Below are 18,666 nucleotides of genomic sequence, written 5' to 3'. Positions count from 1 at the left end.
GATTTGATGGGGTCATCGATGGTCACTGTTGTGGCACCTTGATTATTTTCTGTGAATCCTTGACCATCTTCAAATTCTACCACAACAGATTTTTTTTTTTTCAAAGAGCAAAAAGCAGATTCCACAATATTTTTTTTTATTATTGAAAGGAACAGTTGTTTAAAAATAGAAAGTAAAAAAAAAAATTACCAACATGTCATTCGAAACCACTATGACTTTTTTTATGACTAGTTGTTAAATTTGAGAGGACTCACCTTGAAACTGCAAATGAAAATCAGTATTGGCCATCACAGATCTATGTGTTCTGTGAATGAAGGCATCAACAGAAGACAGATAAGTAGACAAGCTTTAGTTAAAGCTATTGATATTGTAGGTTGTTAAAGGTATAGTTACCCAAAAATTTAAATCACTAATCATGTTGTTCCAAATTTGTATGACTTGCTTTCTTGTGTGAAACACAGAAAGATATATTAGGCAGAATGTGGGGGATTGATAGATTCAGTCACCATTCAGATTTACTGTATCTTCCTCCCATGCAATGAATGTGAAAAATGACTGAGGCTGTCAATCATCCTAACAGTTTCTTTTGAGTTCCACTGAAGAAAGTAATGGTTGAGTAAATGATGACAAAAGTTTAGTTATTGGGTGAACTATCCTTTTAAGCATTAGGTTTAACCAACCATGGCTGACCTACCACATCAACTGAAGTGTCTGATCCCATGTATAGCAGGAGTGACGCTGTACAACCTGTTGACATTCAGACGTCTGCGGATATCATACATCAAACAGAAAAATGCCGTTACAACGTAGCAAATTGTGTTGTTTTAAGAATATGCAGTCTCTCAGACGATTTTACATCAATTTTTATAGCAAAACATGACCTCTAATGTTTTCGTCGTGTTAATCAACTCGACAGTAAAAGCTTCTCGAATGTTTCGGGATCTTAAACGTTGTTTTGAAGGTGTGCAAATGGAAAACGCGGAAATAAGCACTGATAGTGATGGGTAGCAAAATAAAAGTCTTAACTTGTCAATAAATCAAGTCTCTTTTTTTAAACCTGGTGTTTTTCACCTTGTGGTTCAAATATGCAGTAAATAGTAGGTAGGTAGGTAGCTAAATAAATAAATACAATTATTAGAATGAAATAATAATAAAAGCACTGAGACCAATTTAAAAATGAAAAACAACAAAAATTAAAGTAACTAATATGGTGAAATAAAAATATGGGGGACAACGAGTAAAATACATAAGAGTTATTGCACAGGTAAAAGTTTTTTTTTTAAATACTACAGTTATCTGCAAAGTACGGGCATTTTAGTGTAAAGATTTCAGTGAAGACTTTTATTTTGGAATGTGCGTGAAACTCGACATTGTCCACGTCAAATAATGTTTGGTAGTACTCAAACGTCCAGAAGGGCACACTCTTTTTTTGACCCGACAGAAGCTGCTTGGCAAAGGAACATGTATGTTGAATCAATGCTCCTTTTGAAGAAATGAAGATCTCAGATTATCGTGATCGTGTCCCACTGACCTCAGTTTTGTCATCACTGTCCTCTTCTTCAAAAGCAGTTCCAGTAGCTTTTCGTTGTTTTCGAGATTTGATGGGGTCATCGATGGTCACTGTTGTGGCACCTTGATTATTTTCTGTGAATCCTTGACCATCTTCAAATTCTACCACAACAGATTTTTTTTTTTTCAAAGAGCAAAAAGCAGATTCCACAATATTTTTTTTTATTATTGAAAGGAACAGTTGTTTAAAAATAGAAAGTAAAAAAAAAAATTACCAACATGTCATTCGAAACCACTATGACTTTTTTTATGACTAGTTGTTAAATTTGAGAGGACTCACCTTGAAACTGCAAATGAAAATCAGTATTGGCCATCACAGATCTATGTGTTCTGTGAATGAAGGCATCAACAGAAGACAGATAAGTAGACAAGCTTTAGTTAAAGCTATTGATATTGTAGGTTGTTAAAGGTATAGTTCACCCAAAAATTAAAATCACTAATCATGTTGTTCCAAATTTGTATGACTTGCTTTCTTGTGTGAAACACAGAAAGATATATTAGGCAGAATGTGGGGGATTGATAGATTCAGTCACCATTCAGATTTACTGTATCTTCCTCCCATACAATGAATGTGAAAAATGACTGAGGCTGTCAATCATCCTAACAGTTTCTTTTGAGTTCCACTGAAGAAAGTAATGGTTGAGTAAATGATGACAAAAGTTTAGTTATTGGGTGAACTATCCTTTTAAGCATTAGGTTTAACCAACCATGGCTGACCTACCACATCAACTGAAGTGTCTGATCCCATGTATAGCAGGAGTGACGCTGTACAACCTGTTGACATTCAGACGTCTGCGGATATCATACATCAAACAGAAAAATGCCGTTACAACGTAGCAAATTGTGTTGTTTTAAGAATATGCAGTCTCTCAGACGATTTTACATCAATTTTTATAGCAAAACATGACCTCTAATGTTTTCGTCGTGTTAATCAACTCGACAGTAAAAGCTTCTCGAATGTTTCGGGATCTTAAACGTTGTTTTGAAGGTGTGCAAATGGAAAACGCGGAAATAAGCACTGATAGTGATGGGTAGCAAAATAAAAGTCTTAACTTGTCAATAAATCAAGTCTCTTTTTTTAAACCTGGTGTTTTTCACCTTGTGGTTCAAATATGCAGTAAATAGTAGGTAGGTAGGTAGCTAAATAAATAAATACAATTATTAGAATGAAATAATAATAAAAGCACTGAGACCAATTTAAAAATGAAAAACAACAAAAATTAAAGTAACTAATATGGTGAAATAAAAATATGGGGGACAACGAGTAAAATACATAAGAGTTATTGCACAGGTAAAAGTTTTTTTTTTTTAAATACTACAGTTATCTGCAAAGTACGGGCAAATGGCGGAGTTGCCTTTAGACCTCCGGAGACTTAAGCTAAAGATGGCATACTGGTGTTCTGTGAGGGGGCATGTAGAAACCCATCCAGTCAAAGATGTTTTACAAAAATGTTGGGAACATGAGGCTGTACAACCTGTTGACATTCAGACGTCTGCGGATATCATACATCAAACAGAAAAATGCCGTTACAACGTAGCAAATTGTGTTGTTTTAAGAATATGCAGTCTCTCAGACGATTTTACATCAATTTTTATAGCAAAACATGACCTCTAATGTTTTCGTCGTGTTAATCAACTCGACAGTAAAAGCTTCTCGAATGTTTCGGGATCTTAAACGTTGTTTTGAAGGTGTGCAAATGGAAAACGCGGAAATAAGCACTGATAGTGATGGGTAGCAAAATAAAAGTCTTAACTTGTCAATAAATCAAGTCTCTTTTTTTAAACCTGGTGTTTTTCACCTTGTGGTTCAAATATGCAGTAAATAGTAGGTAGGTAGGTAGCTAAATAAATAAATACAATTATTAGAATGAAATAATAATAAAAGCACTGAGACCAATTTAAAAATGAAAAACAACAAAAATTAAAGTAACTAATATGGTGAAATAAAAATATGGGGGACAACGAGTAAAATACATAAGAGTTATTGCACAGGTAAAAGTTTTTTTTTTAAATACTACAGTTATCTGCAAAGTACGGGCATTTTAGTGTAAAGATTTCAGTGAAGACTTTTATTTTGGAATGTGCGTGAAACTCGACATAGAAGAGGGATGTTACTCCAAGAGCCCGTCATTTTTAAATCTTTCTACATTTTACAAACTTCTCGATATTTCCGTCAGTATAACCTTGATTTTCAAACGACACCCGAATATTTCGGACACTAACCGCTTGGTTTGTGTAGAGAGCTGGTGAGGATGTATGTAAGTGAGGACTGTGGAGCTGTGTATGTCAGGGAGAAAGGAGAACTGCGGTATGTCAATGCAGACAAGAATGATGCTCCGCAGCACAGACTCTTCACCAGAGACTTCTCCTTTCAACTCTGCACCGACACTTTACCATCCGCGAGCCACACAAACAGAAGAGACCACTTCACATTTACCTACAACAAAGAGGGGAGTCTGCGGTACACGGTGAAGTCTTTATTTGACATATCTTTACAGTTCATCGCTGATCATATCGAGCATGTGGACTCACTGGTCGGTTTTCCTGAGCAAATGGCTGATAAGTTATTCTCGGCCGATGAAGAGAGACACAAATTCACTGAGCCTCAGACTGCACCCAGAGCACTGCAGCAGGTCTTCTGTGAGGTTTATGGAGAGCTAGTGCTGAGATCCCTGTGTTTGAGAAACAGGTGAGAAGTAAACACAACTTATGGCTGTCTCTCAAAACCTACTAGTGATCTGCCTAAGTAGACGTTTAAATGCTGCCTAGGTAGGCCATTTTACCCGGTATAATTGAGGAATGAGAGCATTTACATCAGTGTTATTGTCTTTGCAGGTATCTTTTGATATCCGAAAGGTTGGAAGAAATCAGACAGTTTCAGAGTCTGGAGTGCCTGGACCTCTATGGATGTAGATTAGGTGACAATCATGAGGTTTTTAAATACATAACCTCTGAAGCCCTGGCTAGGTATGGACACATCATTCTGTACATTGTATATTATTAACATAATGTTTAACAATTAACATTTCAGTTGCAACTTTACAGATCTTCTTTATGCACCAAGAGCTTGTAACACTCCAAAGAGAAAGGAAAAATTGAAATCGCATCATATGACCCCTTTAAAATAAATGCTGTTCCTTTGAAATTTCTATTTATCAAGGAATCCTGAAAAAAATAAAATCATGGTTTTCACAAAAATATTAAGCAGCACAACTGTTTTCAACATGGATAATAATGTTTCTTGAGCACCAAATTAGCATATTAGTTTGATTTTTGTTGGCTCAAGACTTGGAGTAATGATGCTGAAAATTCTGCTCTTCCAACACATGAATAAAATATATTCAAATAGAAAATGGTTATTGTAATTTATAAAAATATTTTACATATTACTATTTTACTGTGTTTTTTAATCAATTAAATGCAGCCTTGGTGAGCATAAGTGACTTCTTTCAAAAACAAAAAAAATGTACTGACCTCAAACTTTTGACCAGTAGTGTATCTCATTACATAAATACTTTCAGGTCAGGTGCTTTTTATCCATAACCATGTTGAATGTTTTGTTTATGCTAATTTACACCCTTGTACTTTGGTTTATTTTTTTAACCGAGAATCCCATCACTGAGAAAGGTCTTGGATATCTAACATGCTTTAAAACGCTACAGAAACTGGACATATCTGGGACAAATGTGACGGTAACACAATTAAAATGGTAACATCAATGGGTATCATTAACTTTGTATGGGCTGCTAAAGTTTTTATGGAGGTCTCGTATAATATTAAAAATCTCTTTTAGGTGAATGTGTCTTTGAAAGGATTCTTCAGAAAGATGAGAATGGTCTTATCAGAGACACCTTTGAAGGAGTTTGGACACTGATTGTAAAACAGAAGGCTGGGCTGAACAGGTAACATATAAGATTTTATGGTATCCATGATGGAGAGGTAATGTTGATGTTGTAAAGGTTTTATACTGTGGCCTCTCTGTATAAAATTCTCTCACTATTCAAATATTAATCAGGTAATAAACCAATGGGAAATTACAGCTTCAGACCAAAGAAAGACTACAAACCAAGAACAAATGCTCTCCGTTTCTGTGAGTTTATTCAATTTATCACAAAATATTATATTACTGCTATTTTTTATTGTTGTAATTTTGATTATTCCCGTTTTGTTTTTTAGATGGAAGAGAAAAGTTTGTCCGAGAGACATTAAACTCATGGTCTGGGACAAGTGACACCACAAAGAAAGACAAAGTTGTGGCGATTCACTTTCATAAGATTGATCTCTGTGGCACGAGTTCAACAGCAGAACACAACACACATTCATCAACAGTGGCAGCTGTTCAGAAGGGCAAGAAGAGGAGACTATCAACATAGGAAGAGCAAAGTTCAGCTCCTCTGTCTAAGCGTCAGTCTCTGTCTGCAGAGGACTTAGATCTGTTAAATAGTTATCGAGTCAACAAAGACAGGTGACATGTTTGCAGTGCATTCCTCTGTGAGGAGCGTGACACTGAAATACTTTTAGTTTGGATTCTTCACAATTAAAAACAAATACACTGGCTGGCAATCATGGACGTAATCATGGAGTAATTCACTTAAGGCTGGAACAGATTTTAAAACATCAAGCATCATACACCTACCAAATGGTTACAGAAATGACTCAAAATGACTGAGGATCAAACACTACCAGACTTTCAAGTCATCGTGGATGCAACAAAATGCAGAAACGTGTGCCTCAGGTAGACTTACCTTTTGTTTGGGTTCTCTCTAATGTTGGGATATCAGACTGTCTTAGTTTGAAAAGTAACAATCATTATCAAATTATTTCTATTGGTTTAAATATAAAATATGTATTCCTCTCAAACAATACAGAAGAATAACAATATTTCTAATTCAATGAACTGTCTTTAAAGACCTATGTAGCCTAATTTCCTTACCTGAGGTTGTGTCCTGTTGGGTTTCACATCTAAAGTATTTATATTAAAATATGACAATATGCAATTCTTACATCTGGTATTCATAAACATGGTCTTTAGAAGCCTATATAAATGGTCAGAAGATGGCAACTTGCGACCAACATCAGCACTTCTATCAGCACATTATATCTTTGTTGTCAGTGTTGACATGCCCACACAGACAAAGATCATGTCAGGTTGGACTAGTCCAAACAAATGACAAAATACACACTAAAACAGTGCACAACAACAGATCTGATTTTCATCTTTATCGATTTAAATATATAAAAAAACAACACATGAGGACAGAACACTTTTTAGTAGGTTTGTTTATTAACAATATGATGACAAATCTGAGAGATCGCAAAATATCTTCATTTACAATGCCTTTTACTGGCTTTACAACTGTCTCTAATATGGCAGTTTAAGAAATTTTCACCCACTGCAGCAGAGATATCTTGTACTAAAGTATAAATCAAAAAGTTAATGTTTCATTGTGCAACACACGTTGTACCTCAAATCACAAGCGGTTATGGATCACACCGAGAACACTCAAAAACAAATAAGAGAAACAAAAAGACTTCATCTCTACAAATGGGCAGTAAACAGAAAAACGGAGATCCTACAGAGCTTTCATTGTGATAGGTAATGCCTTTAAAGTGCCAAAACATCAACAGAATATATTCCCCACAGTCCACGCTTCTCAAATTTTAAAAAGGAGAAACAAGAAACCCATAGTCAAAGCAACAATCACAACTTTGAAAGAGAAAACCAAAATATCTATAAATTTCTCTGGATGTTAGACTGGTTAAATGTTAGACTGATCCAGATTGACCTTTGATGGAAGGGGTCCGGCTTCCTGCTCCTCCGCCCCTGGAGATCTGATGATGACCAGAGAGGACTGTAGATACGGGGTCAGTTTCTGTTCCTTCATGCACTCCATATCCCCGTATATGCTTAGCTTCTGTTGAAAGGAGGAGAACATGTGGACGAGCTAGTTAAACATAACCAACTAGCCAATAATTGGCTAAGAAACATGAAGTTGAGTGAATGTGAGGTGGTTTACCTCAGCAGGGACATACTGCTCAACAGCAGTGGACATTGTGGCACAACAGATCCAGATCAGAACCAAGACAGACAGAACCAGAGTGGTGGTCAGGATCCAGCCAGGCAGCCATGGGTTCCTACCGGCACACAAGATCACCATGCTTCATATTCAACAAGATCAACAGACTGCAACAAATCATTAGAGATCAAGATCCTGATCAACATGTGACCGACCTTGAGAGACAGCTGAAGAGGTTGTAATCGTCCACAGAGTTGCTTCTATCGATGAACATGTCTCTGTCTCTCTCCTGAATGAAGCTTCTTGGGTAGTCTTTATAAACGGGGCTTTTCATTTCCTGATCTACAACTATTAAAAATACAAGGGGTCCGATATTAGTGTTGAGATCTTGAAACTACTTTTGTTGAGAGAATGATGCCAAGAAACTGTTGTGGAAAGTGACACGGTTAAGTCAGCCTTTGCTGGCCAATCATGACTGTTATTACATATTTACAAACTTCATAACATGACATCTTAAAACTACAGTGTGTAATTTCTGTGCCACTAGCAGCGGCAAAACACGCATTTCTCAAAATAAAAGGTAGTCTTGTCCCAAAACCTGGCCAATTAGTTGAGCAAATGCTGTTGTGTTGGGCTGCCAAAACAAGACTGCTTGGTGATACTAATGGCACAGATCATGAAATGGAAATGCACCAGTTTTCAGGTTTCTCTTAACATATGTTATTGATCTTATTGTTAACAATTCATCCATGCATGTTTTATTTTATTTTTATTTTTTTTGAGCTTATAATTTTTAACCAAAATGTCCTAACTATCTTCCGGTGAAATATTCCTGAATCTTCTCTCGGTGACATATGCCGGATTCTCCAATCATTAATAAATCGCTTAAATCCCACACCTTTCTTAGAATCAACCTTAATTTTGCATTCAGATTCACCTCCATCCAATCAACAACCGACGGACAGAACCAATTCCCAGCCCTACATTTTTCTTTTCCATAAAAATCCATTTCACTTGGTTGTACATCCCAATGCAGAAGATCTGCTGCTACTTCCATTACGCTGCCACTTTAACATATGATATTATGATTATTAAAGGCTGAAAACATGTAAAACAGTCATAAAGTGTGACACTTTCCAAATCTTGTTTAATAATCATAGAGGAAAACATTCTGTGTGTTATGTGAAGTGCTCACTAGTGCTCTGTGACTCCTCAGTCTCGTCTCTCTGGTATTCAAACTGAGGAATAAACTGAATTTGCGGCTCAGACTACAAATGAGAGAAAGACAAAATCCTGATCACTGACACTTAGAAATAAGCATTCCTTCTTACTTTGCACCAGGGGTGCCCAAAGTTTTACTATAAAGGGCCAAAATACATTATCATCACATTACCTGGAAAATGACCACTTTGCCATCATCTGCCTGGAGGTAAAATGTCCAGGATGAGGCGATGAAGCTGTGAGCTTGGCTCATCATGTCTTCCCAGAAACCCCTCACCAAAGTCAGCGGGTACAGGAGATGGATTCTGGGCATCATCATCAACAACTTCCCACCAAAACAAATTAACAACAAATGATTTCAAAGAGCACACTGGTGAAATTCAAGCAGAATTTATGATCGAAAGACTAGAAACATGTAAAGCAATTATTCAAATGTTTTTCACACCTGCTCCACTCTTTGCTCTGCAAATGGCTGTTGACTCTGGCATCCTAGATTGCATGCGTACTGCTCATCTGACTGGGTGTAGGCTTCACGACAGGCTGCAGGAATTCAAACACATTCAACAGGTTGCATAACAAACACACTGTTATCAACACAGAGATAAGCGAATGCTTTAATATTACCTGACTCGCATTCAGCTTTGGTTTCGTTGAGATCCTTGCTGTCTCCCACAAACTGACAGATGGAGAAGAGACGACATCCTCTCTGACAGGCGTACAGCGCCTCCTCCTATCACAAAACAAACAGGCCAAATAAAGAAAAAGCGTCTAATTCCACTTTCCTCATTGTTATTGCTCGAACTTTGCAATGCACAAGCTCAAGCTAATAAAACAAAAATAACGACTGGCTAAAAATCTCAATATCGTTTCTTTGTTAGTAAACAAGCCGTAACTGATTGAATGTCTCGCACTCACCCGTGGATAAGTGTGCAAACTGTAAGTCATCTGACATGTATTATGACAAGACGCCGTGTTTCCCAGTACACCATCGAAGACGTCGGAGGATGCATATGTGCTCGTAAGTATGCAGCAAAAACTGATCAAAATCCCGCAGGACTTTATCGCACTCATTTTTGAGGATTACCAAACATCGGCTAAACGATTCTTCCTTGTGTACTTGCGGAAATGTCGTCAGATTGACGTGTACACACTTCCTACACTGCGCAAGCGCCGTGAAGACGCTGCACAAGTAAAGGAGTCTTCAGACTGGGGTCCGTGGAAATGTTTAGGGGAAAAAAACGTAAAAAATAAGATTAAACTAAATAAAATTGTATATTATAAAAAATGGATTCACAAAATAAACAAACCGAATTAACTAATACATCTAATACTATAGTACTGGGGCACAAGGATGATCATATTTGGGGGGTCCATGGCATTTATAATATTGAAAACCCCTGGCTTAGAATGAACCATTTATAAAATATCTTAAAATTATTTCGCTATTTTGAAACACTAAGTTTAAAATGTTTATTTGGGATGTATGCATGCACAAAAACTAGAACATTTCAGAGAGAAGTCACATAAATTGTCTTTATTGGAAAGCAAACATCTATACAACTGAAACTTACACTAGTTTAATTTAAGTCAGTTTCAAGGGATCTAAAAACAATGAAAAAAAAAAAAAGATAAGACAATAGTTTTCGTGTTGATGGAGGACTGCCCCAGCCACTGCAGTTATCTTCTTTTCGGACACTTTGAACAAAGGAAGCTCCTAAATGACATTATAAAACACCCTATAGATGACCCTTGAACACTGTTCTTGCGCCAATGTGAATGAGCTTCAAAAGGAGGGGTGAAAGAGGGAATGTCCTTCACACTGATTTACAGGACAAATTTGAGGCACAAAAGACAACCCAGGCATCTTCTCATAATAGCCAGAAGTCTCAGTGTTTACTTTTTTTGGATTTCTTGTGAGAACGGTGAGGCGATCGTGACCGAGATCTGGATTTCTTTGAGGATTTTTTGGGCGTTCTGGATCTGGACCGCCGTGACCTCTTAGGTGTTCTTGGGGGTGAAGGAGACCTAAAATACATTTTATGACGACATTATTACTTTAAGCTTCCATAAACATGCATGTACTGAAAGACAAAGACAAGAAAAGCAAGCCACAGGATTGAGTTTTTAACTGTGACAATGAAGATTAAGAGATGATACTGTTAGTTTACCTTTTAGATGACTTGCGGTTGATGTCTCTTGGAGAGTCTTTATAAGACAGTCGAGAGCTGTCTTTTGTATAGGATCTATCGGAGCGCTCTGATCGTGGTGAGGGCGACCTGCCGCGCCTGCTGCTGCTACTTCGGGTGGGACTGGGGGAGGGACTATGCCTCCGTTTTCTGGGGAGGAAATACAATTGTTTAAAGACAGCCAAACACAAAACAAATGTATTCAAAAATATCTCCATTTCTTAAATCCTGAAGAAATGTTGAGGTATCTTACTTTTCTTTTCTGACCGGTGTGGAGTCATCTTTGTCCTTCTCTTTGTGAGACACATCAGATTTATCTTTGTCTTTTCTCTCTTTTTCTTTCTCTTTGTCTTTCTCGGTCTCTTTCTCCTTCTCCTGAAAAATGTAGTTTCTATCAGAATAGTAACACTAAAGAAATGGCAAAAACAAACAAAATTTCATACTAACCCGCTGTAGTAACTTGTCCCGGTAAAGCTCTACTTGTTCTTGAATACTCGGTCCAGATTTTTTGGGTCGTTTTCCAGATTCAAGCTCATCTTGAAACTTCATGACTTTAAGCTACAACAGACAAAAAAATTAATAAATTACTGAGATCTCTAAACAGCTTTCAAGCATGTGAAGAATTTAGTACATTTTGCATTTAGGTATACCTCGATTTCTCGTAGTTTGGCACGTTTCTCTTCGCTCATCTCAGAAAACTTGGCAGATTTTGAATCATATTCTTCTCTAACAGGATTACTATAGGACTGCTGGTCTGCAGCGCTGGAGCTCTTGAGAGAGTCTTTACTCTCAGTTTCACGTGTTGCACTATGACAAGAATGTGAAAATGCGATCAAAACATGACAAATGGATTTCAACCTGCAAAAACCAACAATTACGGTTCCCACACCTATTTAAGAAATTTCAGAAATCGTTTTAAAGAATGCACTCACACAAGCAATTTCTGGCCAATGAATTATTTTAGAGCTAAGCTAGAGCTAGAACAACTTATCACTATGAAAATTACCAAGACATTCCAATGACCTTTCCATGAGATTTCCAAACCTAGTAGAACTAGTAAAACTGACCTTGTTTTACTTTTCTCAGATTCGTCTGGCAGATCAAAGATTTCCCATTTTGATGTGGTTACAGCTAAAAACAGAGAAAAATCATGATGTGATTTCAAAATTGTCAAAATTTTATGATGCGTATACAAGGAAGAAGCTAAGGTTTAGACAATGTCTTAAATGTCATCTGGACTAACCTTGAGCCTCCAAAGCAGTACCATCCACTTCCTCCCATTTTGATGGGGCTACCTTAAAGCCTGGTTTTTGATCCACTAAAAAAAAAGAAAAAAAAGGCATTGAACAACATTTATTTTAGAACATATGCCATGACATTCAGCAACAGTAATGTAATTGTAAACTATATTCTTTTTGATCTTTAAATAGAGTGATGGGCTAAATGTACCAAGCAGGATACTAAATGGGAGTTGAATGTATGAAGGTTAAAAAAAATAAATAAATAAAAATCAGCATTCTTACAAGGAACACCATCCAGATCATCATCTGTTCCCTTGATGGGCATACCATCCAGGTCATCAAGTGGTGCACCATCAATTGGCGCTCCATCTATGGGCATGCCGTCAACATCATCAAAAGGAGCACCATCCAGCTCCTCCTCCACTATAGGAGCACCATCAATGTCCTCCGACCTTTCTGGTTGCTAAGAAAAATGCAATAATTTTCATGTTCAGCTGAACTGTGACTCAACTCACACTTGACCACTGAAAATCTATGAATCATAACTCAATCAGTCAGTCTCTACAAAGCTAACCTCCGGCAGCAGGTCTGGAGTGTCCTTTTCAGAATCGAGACTGACGAGTCCCAGGAAGATGTTCTGAAGCTTAATCAGGAATGGATCGGGATACACTGCCCAGTCTTCCCACGCACGGAAACAGGACATTACTCGTTGCTGTGAGGACCAAAATAGAAAAACATCAATTCAAATCTTAAAGTCAGAAAACAATTGTGTTAAAAGAGCAAGATGGCGCACCTTGAAATTCTCTGATTGTAAATGGCCCTGTATTGTGTTATAGGTGGCATTTAGGTCAGAAAATATCTGGCAGAGTTTTGTTTCAAAGCTGTAAAATAATAAAAGCAAAACAGACTGAATAAACAGACAAACAAGAATACCTTGATTGTGCACTCAAAATAATTGTGAGACTTACAATTTTCTGTAATAGGAGGCATTAGCAACTTTTGCAGACGAGTTATACAGCACATCTGACACCAAATATAACCTTGCAATCTGAGGGAGGGCGGAAATGCACATGTAAACAAAAGTGATGAGACATCCAAAATCCTTTGTTAATCGTAATTCTGCTGTGTAAGAGTGACCTTCTTTGGCAGAGGTGTTTTAAGTATGGACAGAGACTCAGCAATGCATTCCACAATCTCTTCGGCCGCATCAGCACGCGCGAGGCAGAAAAACATGGCGCCAGCTATGTCGCTTTTCCTTGGTGTGAGACTTCGGAGTAACTCCTCTAATTTATCCCTCTCACTGCAGAAGAGGAGAATATTAAGTTCACATAACCAACCATTTTGCCTATAGCCAAAAGCCTAGCAGCTCCATTCTAGAAGAATTGAATATCTCCATAAACTCCAGATTTTGATACGTAGACATACTCGTCTTTCAAGGAGCCCTTCTTGCTGCTTTCTTCATCTTCTTCATCATCATCATCATGCTCCTCGTCTTCAGGAGTGCCATGTAAATACGGGTTAAGAGGTGGCGGTCGCCAGATAGATCCGTTCTTAAAAATTTTGAAGTCTTCCGTTTTCCATTTTGTTGGAGATTCACCCTGTGAGTGGAGTTTTTTTATTTTTATTTTACATCTGAACACATTTCAATACGTTTCTGCCAAAAGAACAAAAATAAGTAAGACTAACCTGTAATATGGTGTATAACTTCCACCGGTAATAAACATGAGCAGGACCTTGATTTTCAAATAAAAACCTGTTGAATTCAAACAAAAAAACATGTTTGATTTAAGGACATTCTCAGAATACAATTGAATTGTAAAAATCACTTCCGCATGACTTAAATCACTTGAGACAATGTCAGAACCTTAAAGTCGCGATGAAACAGAAGAAGCGAGAGATCTTTTATATTGTGACGTACATTTTAGTGAAACATTGAAAAAATGGGACTTGGTTCTATTCACTGTTGATTGGATGGAGGGAGTTCTTAATGGGAGATTGCAGTTGAAAGGGGGTGGGTTTAAGATGACTACATGATTGAAGAATTCTTTTTAAACATGCATATAGAAAACAGATTGGGTGAATTTTTATTTCATACCTACTTTAAACCACTGGAGTTAAAAGAAAGAGATAAAAATGCGCTCACCTGTAGAGCGGATTGTTGATCTCTCGGTTCATGATCATGGCTTCAAACATTGGACCCTCACGCACAACAAACTCGATCATTCGATGGATGAGAGAGAGCAAATTCCTACGAGAAAAACACAGTTAAAGCGAAACAGATTCAGCGCCATCACCAGCCACACCTAAACAACTGCTACTGCTACAATATGACATCTGATGAAATGCAACATCCTTGCACTTACTATCCATGAGTCAATAAACATGTTTGAGCTTTTAAGATTTAAAACTCACTGGCAGTGTGACAGCTATAACAATCAAAATATTTAAATCCTCTCTACATCTACATCTGAGTCTCAGCCATAGCATTCTGCCCTTGTAACTTATAATTGGACGTGCTACTGAGATAGTAAATTTGAGGCCAAGTAACAGTGATCTTTCTTGCTTTTTGACAATAGACAAGTGTGGATGGAGAGGGACAAAATCATGTAAGCACTTCTAGAGTCAGTTAAGGGATAGGAACAACAATTGGCTTCCTGACTGGCTCGTGAAGTGGCCGATAAAAATCAACAGATGATGTTTTTCAAATGTACTGAAACACAAATCACAAGTATTGGAGCCGATCATACCAATGTCAGGCAATCATTCTGTATACTTTCCCCAATCCATCCTGTGACGCTTTTCTGGTCCCTCGCTGCTGCAGACAGTTCAACTTGTGCTGCTCACCAAGGCCAATGTCAAAGGTCACTGAGACTATGGGGATTGGGTGTCGCTTTTGTGCCATGCTACTGGGGCAGTTGAAGTGAGCAATAGCCAGAGGGCTGGTTTTTGTAAAACTGACACTAGGTGAATGTGTGTTGTGTAGTGTTTTAGTTGCTAAATTAGTACTGTAATGAATCAAATCTGATGTAGTCTGATGAAATCTGAACAATTCTCTCAAAAACACCCAAACTAGTGGAAACACTGACATCTAGAATAATTCTGTCCAAAAAGACGGCCTACAAACACCAGACAGAATTAAATCATAATGTACACTACTGCCTGAAGTTGATGTTTTTAAAAGAAGTCTCTTATGCTCCCAGTATTTGATTAAAAATACAGTAAAAACAGTGATAGTGAAATATCACTACAAATGAAAATAACTCTTTTCTGTTTTAACACATTTTTTTAAATGTAATTTCTGTGATGGCAAAACTGAAATTTCAGCAGCCATTACTCCAGTCTTCAGTGTCACATGATCTTTCAGAAATATTCTAAAATGCTGATTTGGTGTTCAATAAACATTTCTTATTATTATCAATGTTGAAAACAGTTGTCATGCTTAATATTTTTGTGAAAGCTGATATTTTCTTCAGAATTCTTTGAAAAAAAAAAAAAAGTATAGAAAATAGAAATCGAAATCTTTGCAACTTGCCTTTACTGCCATTTTTGATCAATATAATGAACCCTTGCTGAATAAATGTATTAATATCTTTAAAAAAAAATCTTACTGACCCACACTTTTGAATGGTAGTGTATATCAACAGAAACGATAAAATCCACAGAACTCTCTCTACTGATATGAGCTTTTCTATCCGAGCAGTATGATGCAAACCCTTTATAGGGAAATGCAATGCATGTGTGTGCCTTGTATTGTTTGTAGCTGCTCCTTAATTTCATGCAAGGCCTCAACTATTGCTCACTCAAACCAGCCTCTGGTAGCATGGATATGGCCAATCTTTCAAACTACAGAGATGGGATAAGTTCTCTACATTTCATAAGAATTTGGAAAAAAATAAAAACATGTACCTTTCTGTTGGGATAACCACTTTGACTATGGCTTGCGACAGAGTCTGGATATGAAGTCACATCAGATAATAAACATAGAATATATGTGAGTATTGTTAAAAAGAAACAGGCATAACACTAAATGCAACATATACTCCTACAACAACAAACGTGTTCTACTGTGTCAGTTTTAAAACTTGACTGAACACATTCCTTAAAGAAAGAGCAGTTGAAATCATATATCATCTGCATCCATAATACATATTTTTTAAAAATCTCTTTACATTACTTTCAAACAAGCAATATCAAAAAAGTATAGTTTCATCCTAACTTGCAGCCAAAACCTATAAAATGTCTTGTGCAACGGATAATCTACACTCCAAAACACTTACCGGTACAATCAGCATGGTACACATGTAATTAACATGACTGATTTATTTATAAAAATGGCTAATTTAATAAATGCTAATTTAGTAAAATAGCAAGATTCTAAGGGCAAAAGTTTTTTCCACAAAGAAGATAAAGCCGAAAAAGGTCTGCACCTCTCTCACACAAAAAAAATTAAATACATATTTAAATATATAAACACGTTATTTCTCCTAACTACTTTTATGACCATGCTAACCAAAATCTTGTCCCACGTATGCCAAGTTACCTTCTCAAACTCCTCTTTGCACTTCGGAGGGGGAGGCATAGGAGCAGTGGGGTTCTTCAGCCTCTCTTTGGGCTGGGCATTGAAGGGCAGTCCAGAGGGTGGAGGCGGGAGGGTGTGCTCCATCATTGAAGGCGGAATGTATATGGGGTGAGGAGGAATTGGTACACCTTTGCCCCATCCCAGTTTCATTTCAAAATTCATTATCATTTTGCCTGAAATGGACAGCATTCGGCAAATTATTCATTGGTTTTATGGGAAAGCGATTTTTTTTTAACAATATCTTAGAAAGCAGGATGTCCAATGGCCGAAATAAAGCTGATATAGACCTATATGTTAACACACTATTTTATTAGGCAGTAAGAAAAACTGGCATAATTCCTGCAAATACATTTATATTTAATATTTGCTTTATTAAATATTTCCTAAAAACAACTGTAAAAAACTGATATGCATAAATATTGAAAAAAAACTGAACTAAGAAAAAAAATCTGTAAAACAAACAGATTTATATTTTAGATAGCAACTTCTTGATTCTGTAACCTTATTATTGTATTTTTCACAAATAAAGAAGTCAATAAACATGAATACGAAAAATAGTAGTATAAACACAGAATTCCAGCTTCCGACATATCTCACCCCAAAAGATAAACTTATGTGATAAATAAAAAAAATGCAGATTATCGGTTGATTTACTGCATTACATCAGTCAACCACTAGATTTAAACAATAAATATATTTACCATTTAAATGTTTAAGAGCACGTTCAGCATCTCTCCTCGTCATGAAGGCTACAAAACCACAGTTCCTTTCCCTGGCCCTTTCCTCATCAGTCCTGGGCCACATAATTTTCACACTGGCTAATGGACCATAGCGACCGAATTCCTGACAGAGCATCTCCTCATTCATCTGGAGCATGAGAGAGTATGTTTTAGCATGGGAAACTCTGGGTTTCAGACGTTACCTAACAACAATTATCAGGAAAAAAGAAAGACCAATTACCTGAGGATTTATGTTGCCCAAATAGAGATTTGTAGTTGTCGGATCTCCAACATCGTGTGAGCCAGGAGCAGAATCATCCAAGACTGAAAAGCAAAATAATAGCTCTGAATAACAAGTGACGTTTTACCATCTCTTCTTCCATGATGGGATACATAAACAGTAAAATGGTCATTGCATTACACAGTATATAAAACAAAATTACCACTGGACGGACGGTTTCTTCGTGAAGAACCATCCGCTAAAAGCAGAAGAAAAGCAGTGTGAATTTTGTTTCCTGAAATTAAAAAGCGTATACGCTGCTGAATTGTGGCAGTGGCCAAGACATGTGGGAGGGGCACAAACTTCACTGGGTCCATGAGTGAACGTAGGGGGAAACAGACTGCTTTGGTGAGATTTAAAAAAAATAAATAATAATAATCCTTGAATAAAGAACTTACAGGATCGCCTTCCTTCCGTTGTGGGAAGAGGCTCAAAACGACTGACTCGGCCCTTCAACCGGTGCCGTTCATCGCGCTCCTCCTGTATCCTAAAAAACAACAACAGAGGGTTAAACTTCAAATGATCATTTTAAAGGTGCTGCCATTTATTGAATAATAATTTCAAGAACACCTACTGTTTCAGTTCTTCTTTGAAGAGTTCAAGGTTGCTCTTTTTCTTTTCTTTGTCTGCCTTCTTTGATGCCTAGGTAATATAAAAGAAAAAAATGGGTTATATGACAACATAGATGCTTTAAAGGGTTAGTTCACCCAAAAATGAAAATTAGCCCATAAATTACTCACCCTCAAGTCATCCTAGGTGTATATGACTTTCTTCTTTCAGACGAATCCAGTCAGAGTTATATTAAAAATTGTCTTTGATCTTTCAAGCTGTTTAATGCCACTCAGCGGGTGTTG

At 37.0% G+C, this 18,666-nt stretch overlaps 2 protein-coding genes, 1 long non-coding RNA gene and 1 pseudogene across 4 annotated transcripts in view; 1 reads left to right on the top strand and 3 right to left on the bottom strand.

Moving 5' to 3' along the window:
* Window positions 1-1,371: 1,371 nt before the first annotated feature.
* LOC107714863 (uncharacterized) lies at window positions 1,372-2,579 on the bottom strand. The gene is made up of 4 exons (XR_001637039.1): window positions 2,291-2,579; window positions 1,850-1,899; window positions 1,532-1,671; window positions 1,372-1,444 (listed from the first exon to the last, which is right to left on the bottom strand). It is a non-coding gene; the product is annotated as an uncharacterized LOC107714863 (long non-coding RNA).
* Window positions 2,580-3,658: 1,079 nt separating this feature from the next.
* Window positions 3,659-6,234, top strand: LOC107714861 (leucine-rich repeat-containing protein 42-like; annotated as a pseudogene).
* A 597-nt stretch (window positions 6,235-6,831) lies between these two features.
* On the bottom strand, window positions 6,832-9,966 carry LOC107714860 (transmembrane protein 59-like). The gene is made up of 8 exons (XM_016520853.1): window positions 9,723-9,966; window positions 9,432-9,537; window positions 9,253-9,347; window positions 8,980-9,132; window positions 8,782-8,854; window positions 7,802-7,934; window positions 7,587-7,704; window positions 6,832-7,484 (listed from the first exon to the last, which is right to left on the bottom strand). The coding sequence occupies exons 1-8, from the start codon at window positions 9,876-9,878 to the stop codon at window positions 7,329-7,331; spliced, it is 990 nt and encodes a 329-aa protein (XP_016376339.1). The 5' UTR covers window positions 9,879-9,966; the 3' UTR covers window positions 6,832-7,328.
* Window positions 9,967-10,324: 358 nt separating this feature from the next.
* The window catches only part of LOC107714859 (U2 snRNP-associated SURP motif-containing protein-like), an 11,442-nt gene continuing 3,100 nt past the window's right edge, over window positions 10,325-18,666 (bottom strand). Inside the window, exons 5-26 of one of the 2 annotated variants that reach the window (XM_016520851.1) lie at window positions 18,387-18,454; window positions 18,211-18,299; window positions 17,976-18,011; window positions 17,774-17,856; window positions 17,515-17,680; window positions 16,775-16,986; window positions 16,141-16,184; window positions 14,378-14,482; window positions 13,921-13,987; window positions 13,660-13,832; window positions 13,372-13,534; window positions 13,203-13,282; window positions 13,028-13,115; window positions 12,809-12,946; window positions 12,517-12,697; window positions 12,237-12,311; window positions 12,061-12,124; window positions 11,644-11,800; window positions 11,441-11,551; window positions 11,247-11,368; window positions 10,976-11,143; window positions 10,325-10,832 (exon numbers count right to left, since the gene is read on the bottom strand). In XM_016520851.1, the coding sequence (XP_016376337.1) occupies window positions 10,694-10,832; window positions 10,976-11,143; window positions 11,247-11,368; window positions 11,441-11,551; window positions 11,644-11,800; window positions 12,061-12,124; window positions 12,237-12,311; window positions 12,517-12,697; window positions 12,809-12,946; window positions 13,028-13,115; window positions 13,203-13,282; window positions 13,372-13,534; window positions 13,660-13,832; window positions 13,921-13,987; window positions 14,378-14,482; window positions 16,141-16,184; window positions 16,775-16,986; window positions 17,515-17,680; window positions 17,774-17,856; window positions 17,976-18,011; window positions 18,211-18,299; window positions 18,387-18,454 (2,529 nt within the window). In that variant the 3' untranslated portion in view covers window positions 10,325-10,693. The remainder of the gene's footprint in view (window positions 10,833-10,975; window positions 11,144-11,246; window positions 11,369-11,440; window positions 11,552-11,643; window positions 11,801-12,060; window positions 12,125-12,236; window positions 12,312-12,516; window positions 12,698-12,808; window positions 12,947-13,027; window positions 13,116-13,202; window positions 13,283-13,371; window positions 13,535-13,659; window positions 13,833-13,920; window positions 13,988-14,377; window positions 14,483-16,140; window positions 16,185-16,774; window positions 16,987-17,514; window positions 17,681-17,773; window positions 17,857-17,975; window positions 18,012-18,210; window positions 18,300-18,386; window positions 18,455-18,666) is intronic. The other variant, XM_016520852.1, reaches the window with a different exon arrangement.

Source organism: Sinocyclocheilus rhinocerous, unplaced genomic scaffold (assembly GCF_001515625.1).
Source record: "Sinocyclocheilus rhinocerous isolate Xijiao unplaced genomic scaffold, SAMN03320098_v1.1 scaffold1350, whole genome shotgun sequence".
NCBI classification, from domain to species: domain Eukaryota; kingdom Metazoa; phylum Chordata; class Actinopteri; order Cypriniformes; family Cyprinidae; genus Sinocyclocheilus; species Sinocyclocheilus rhinocerous.
The sequence above is the reverse complement of the archived record's forward strand: the minus strand, read 5'-3'. Positions and strand labels throughout refer to the sequence as shown.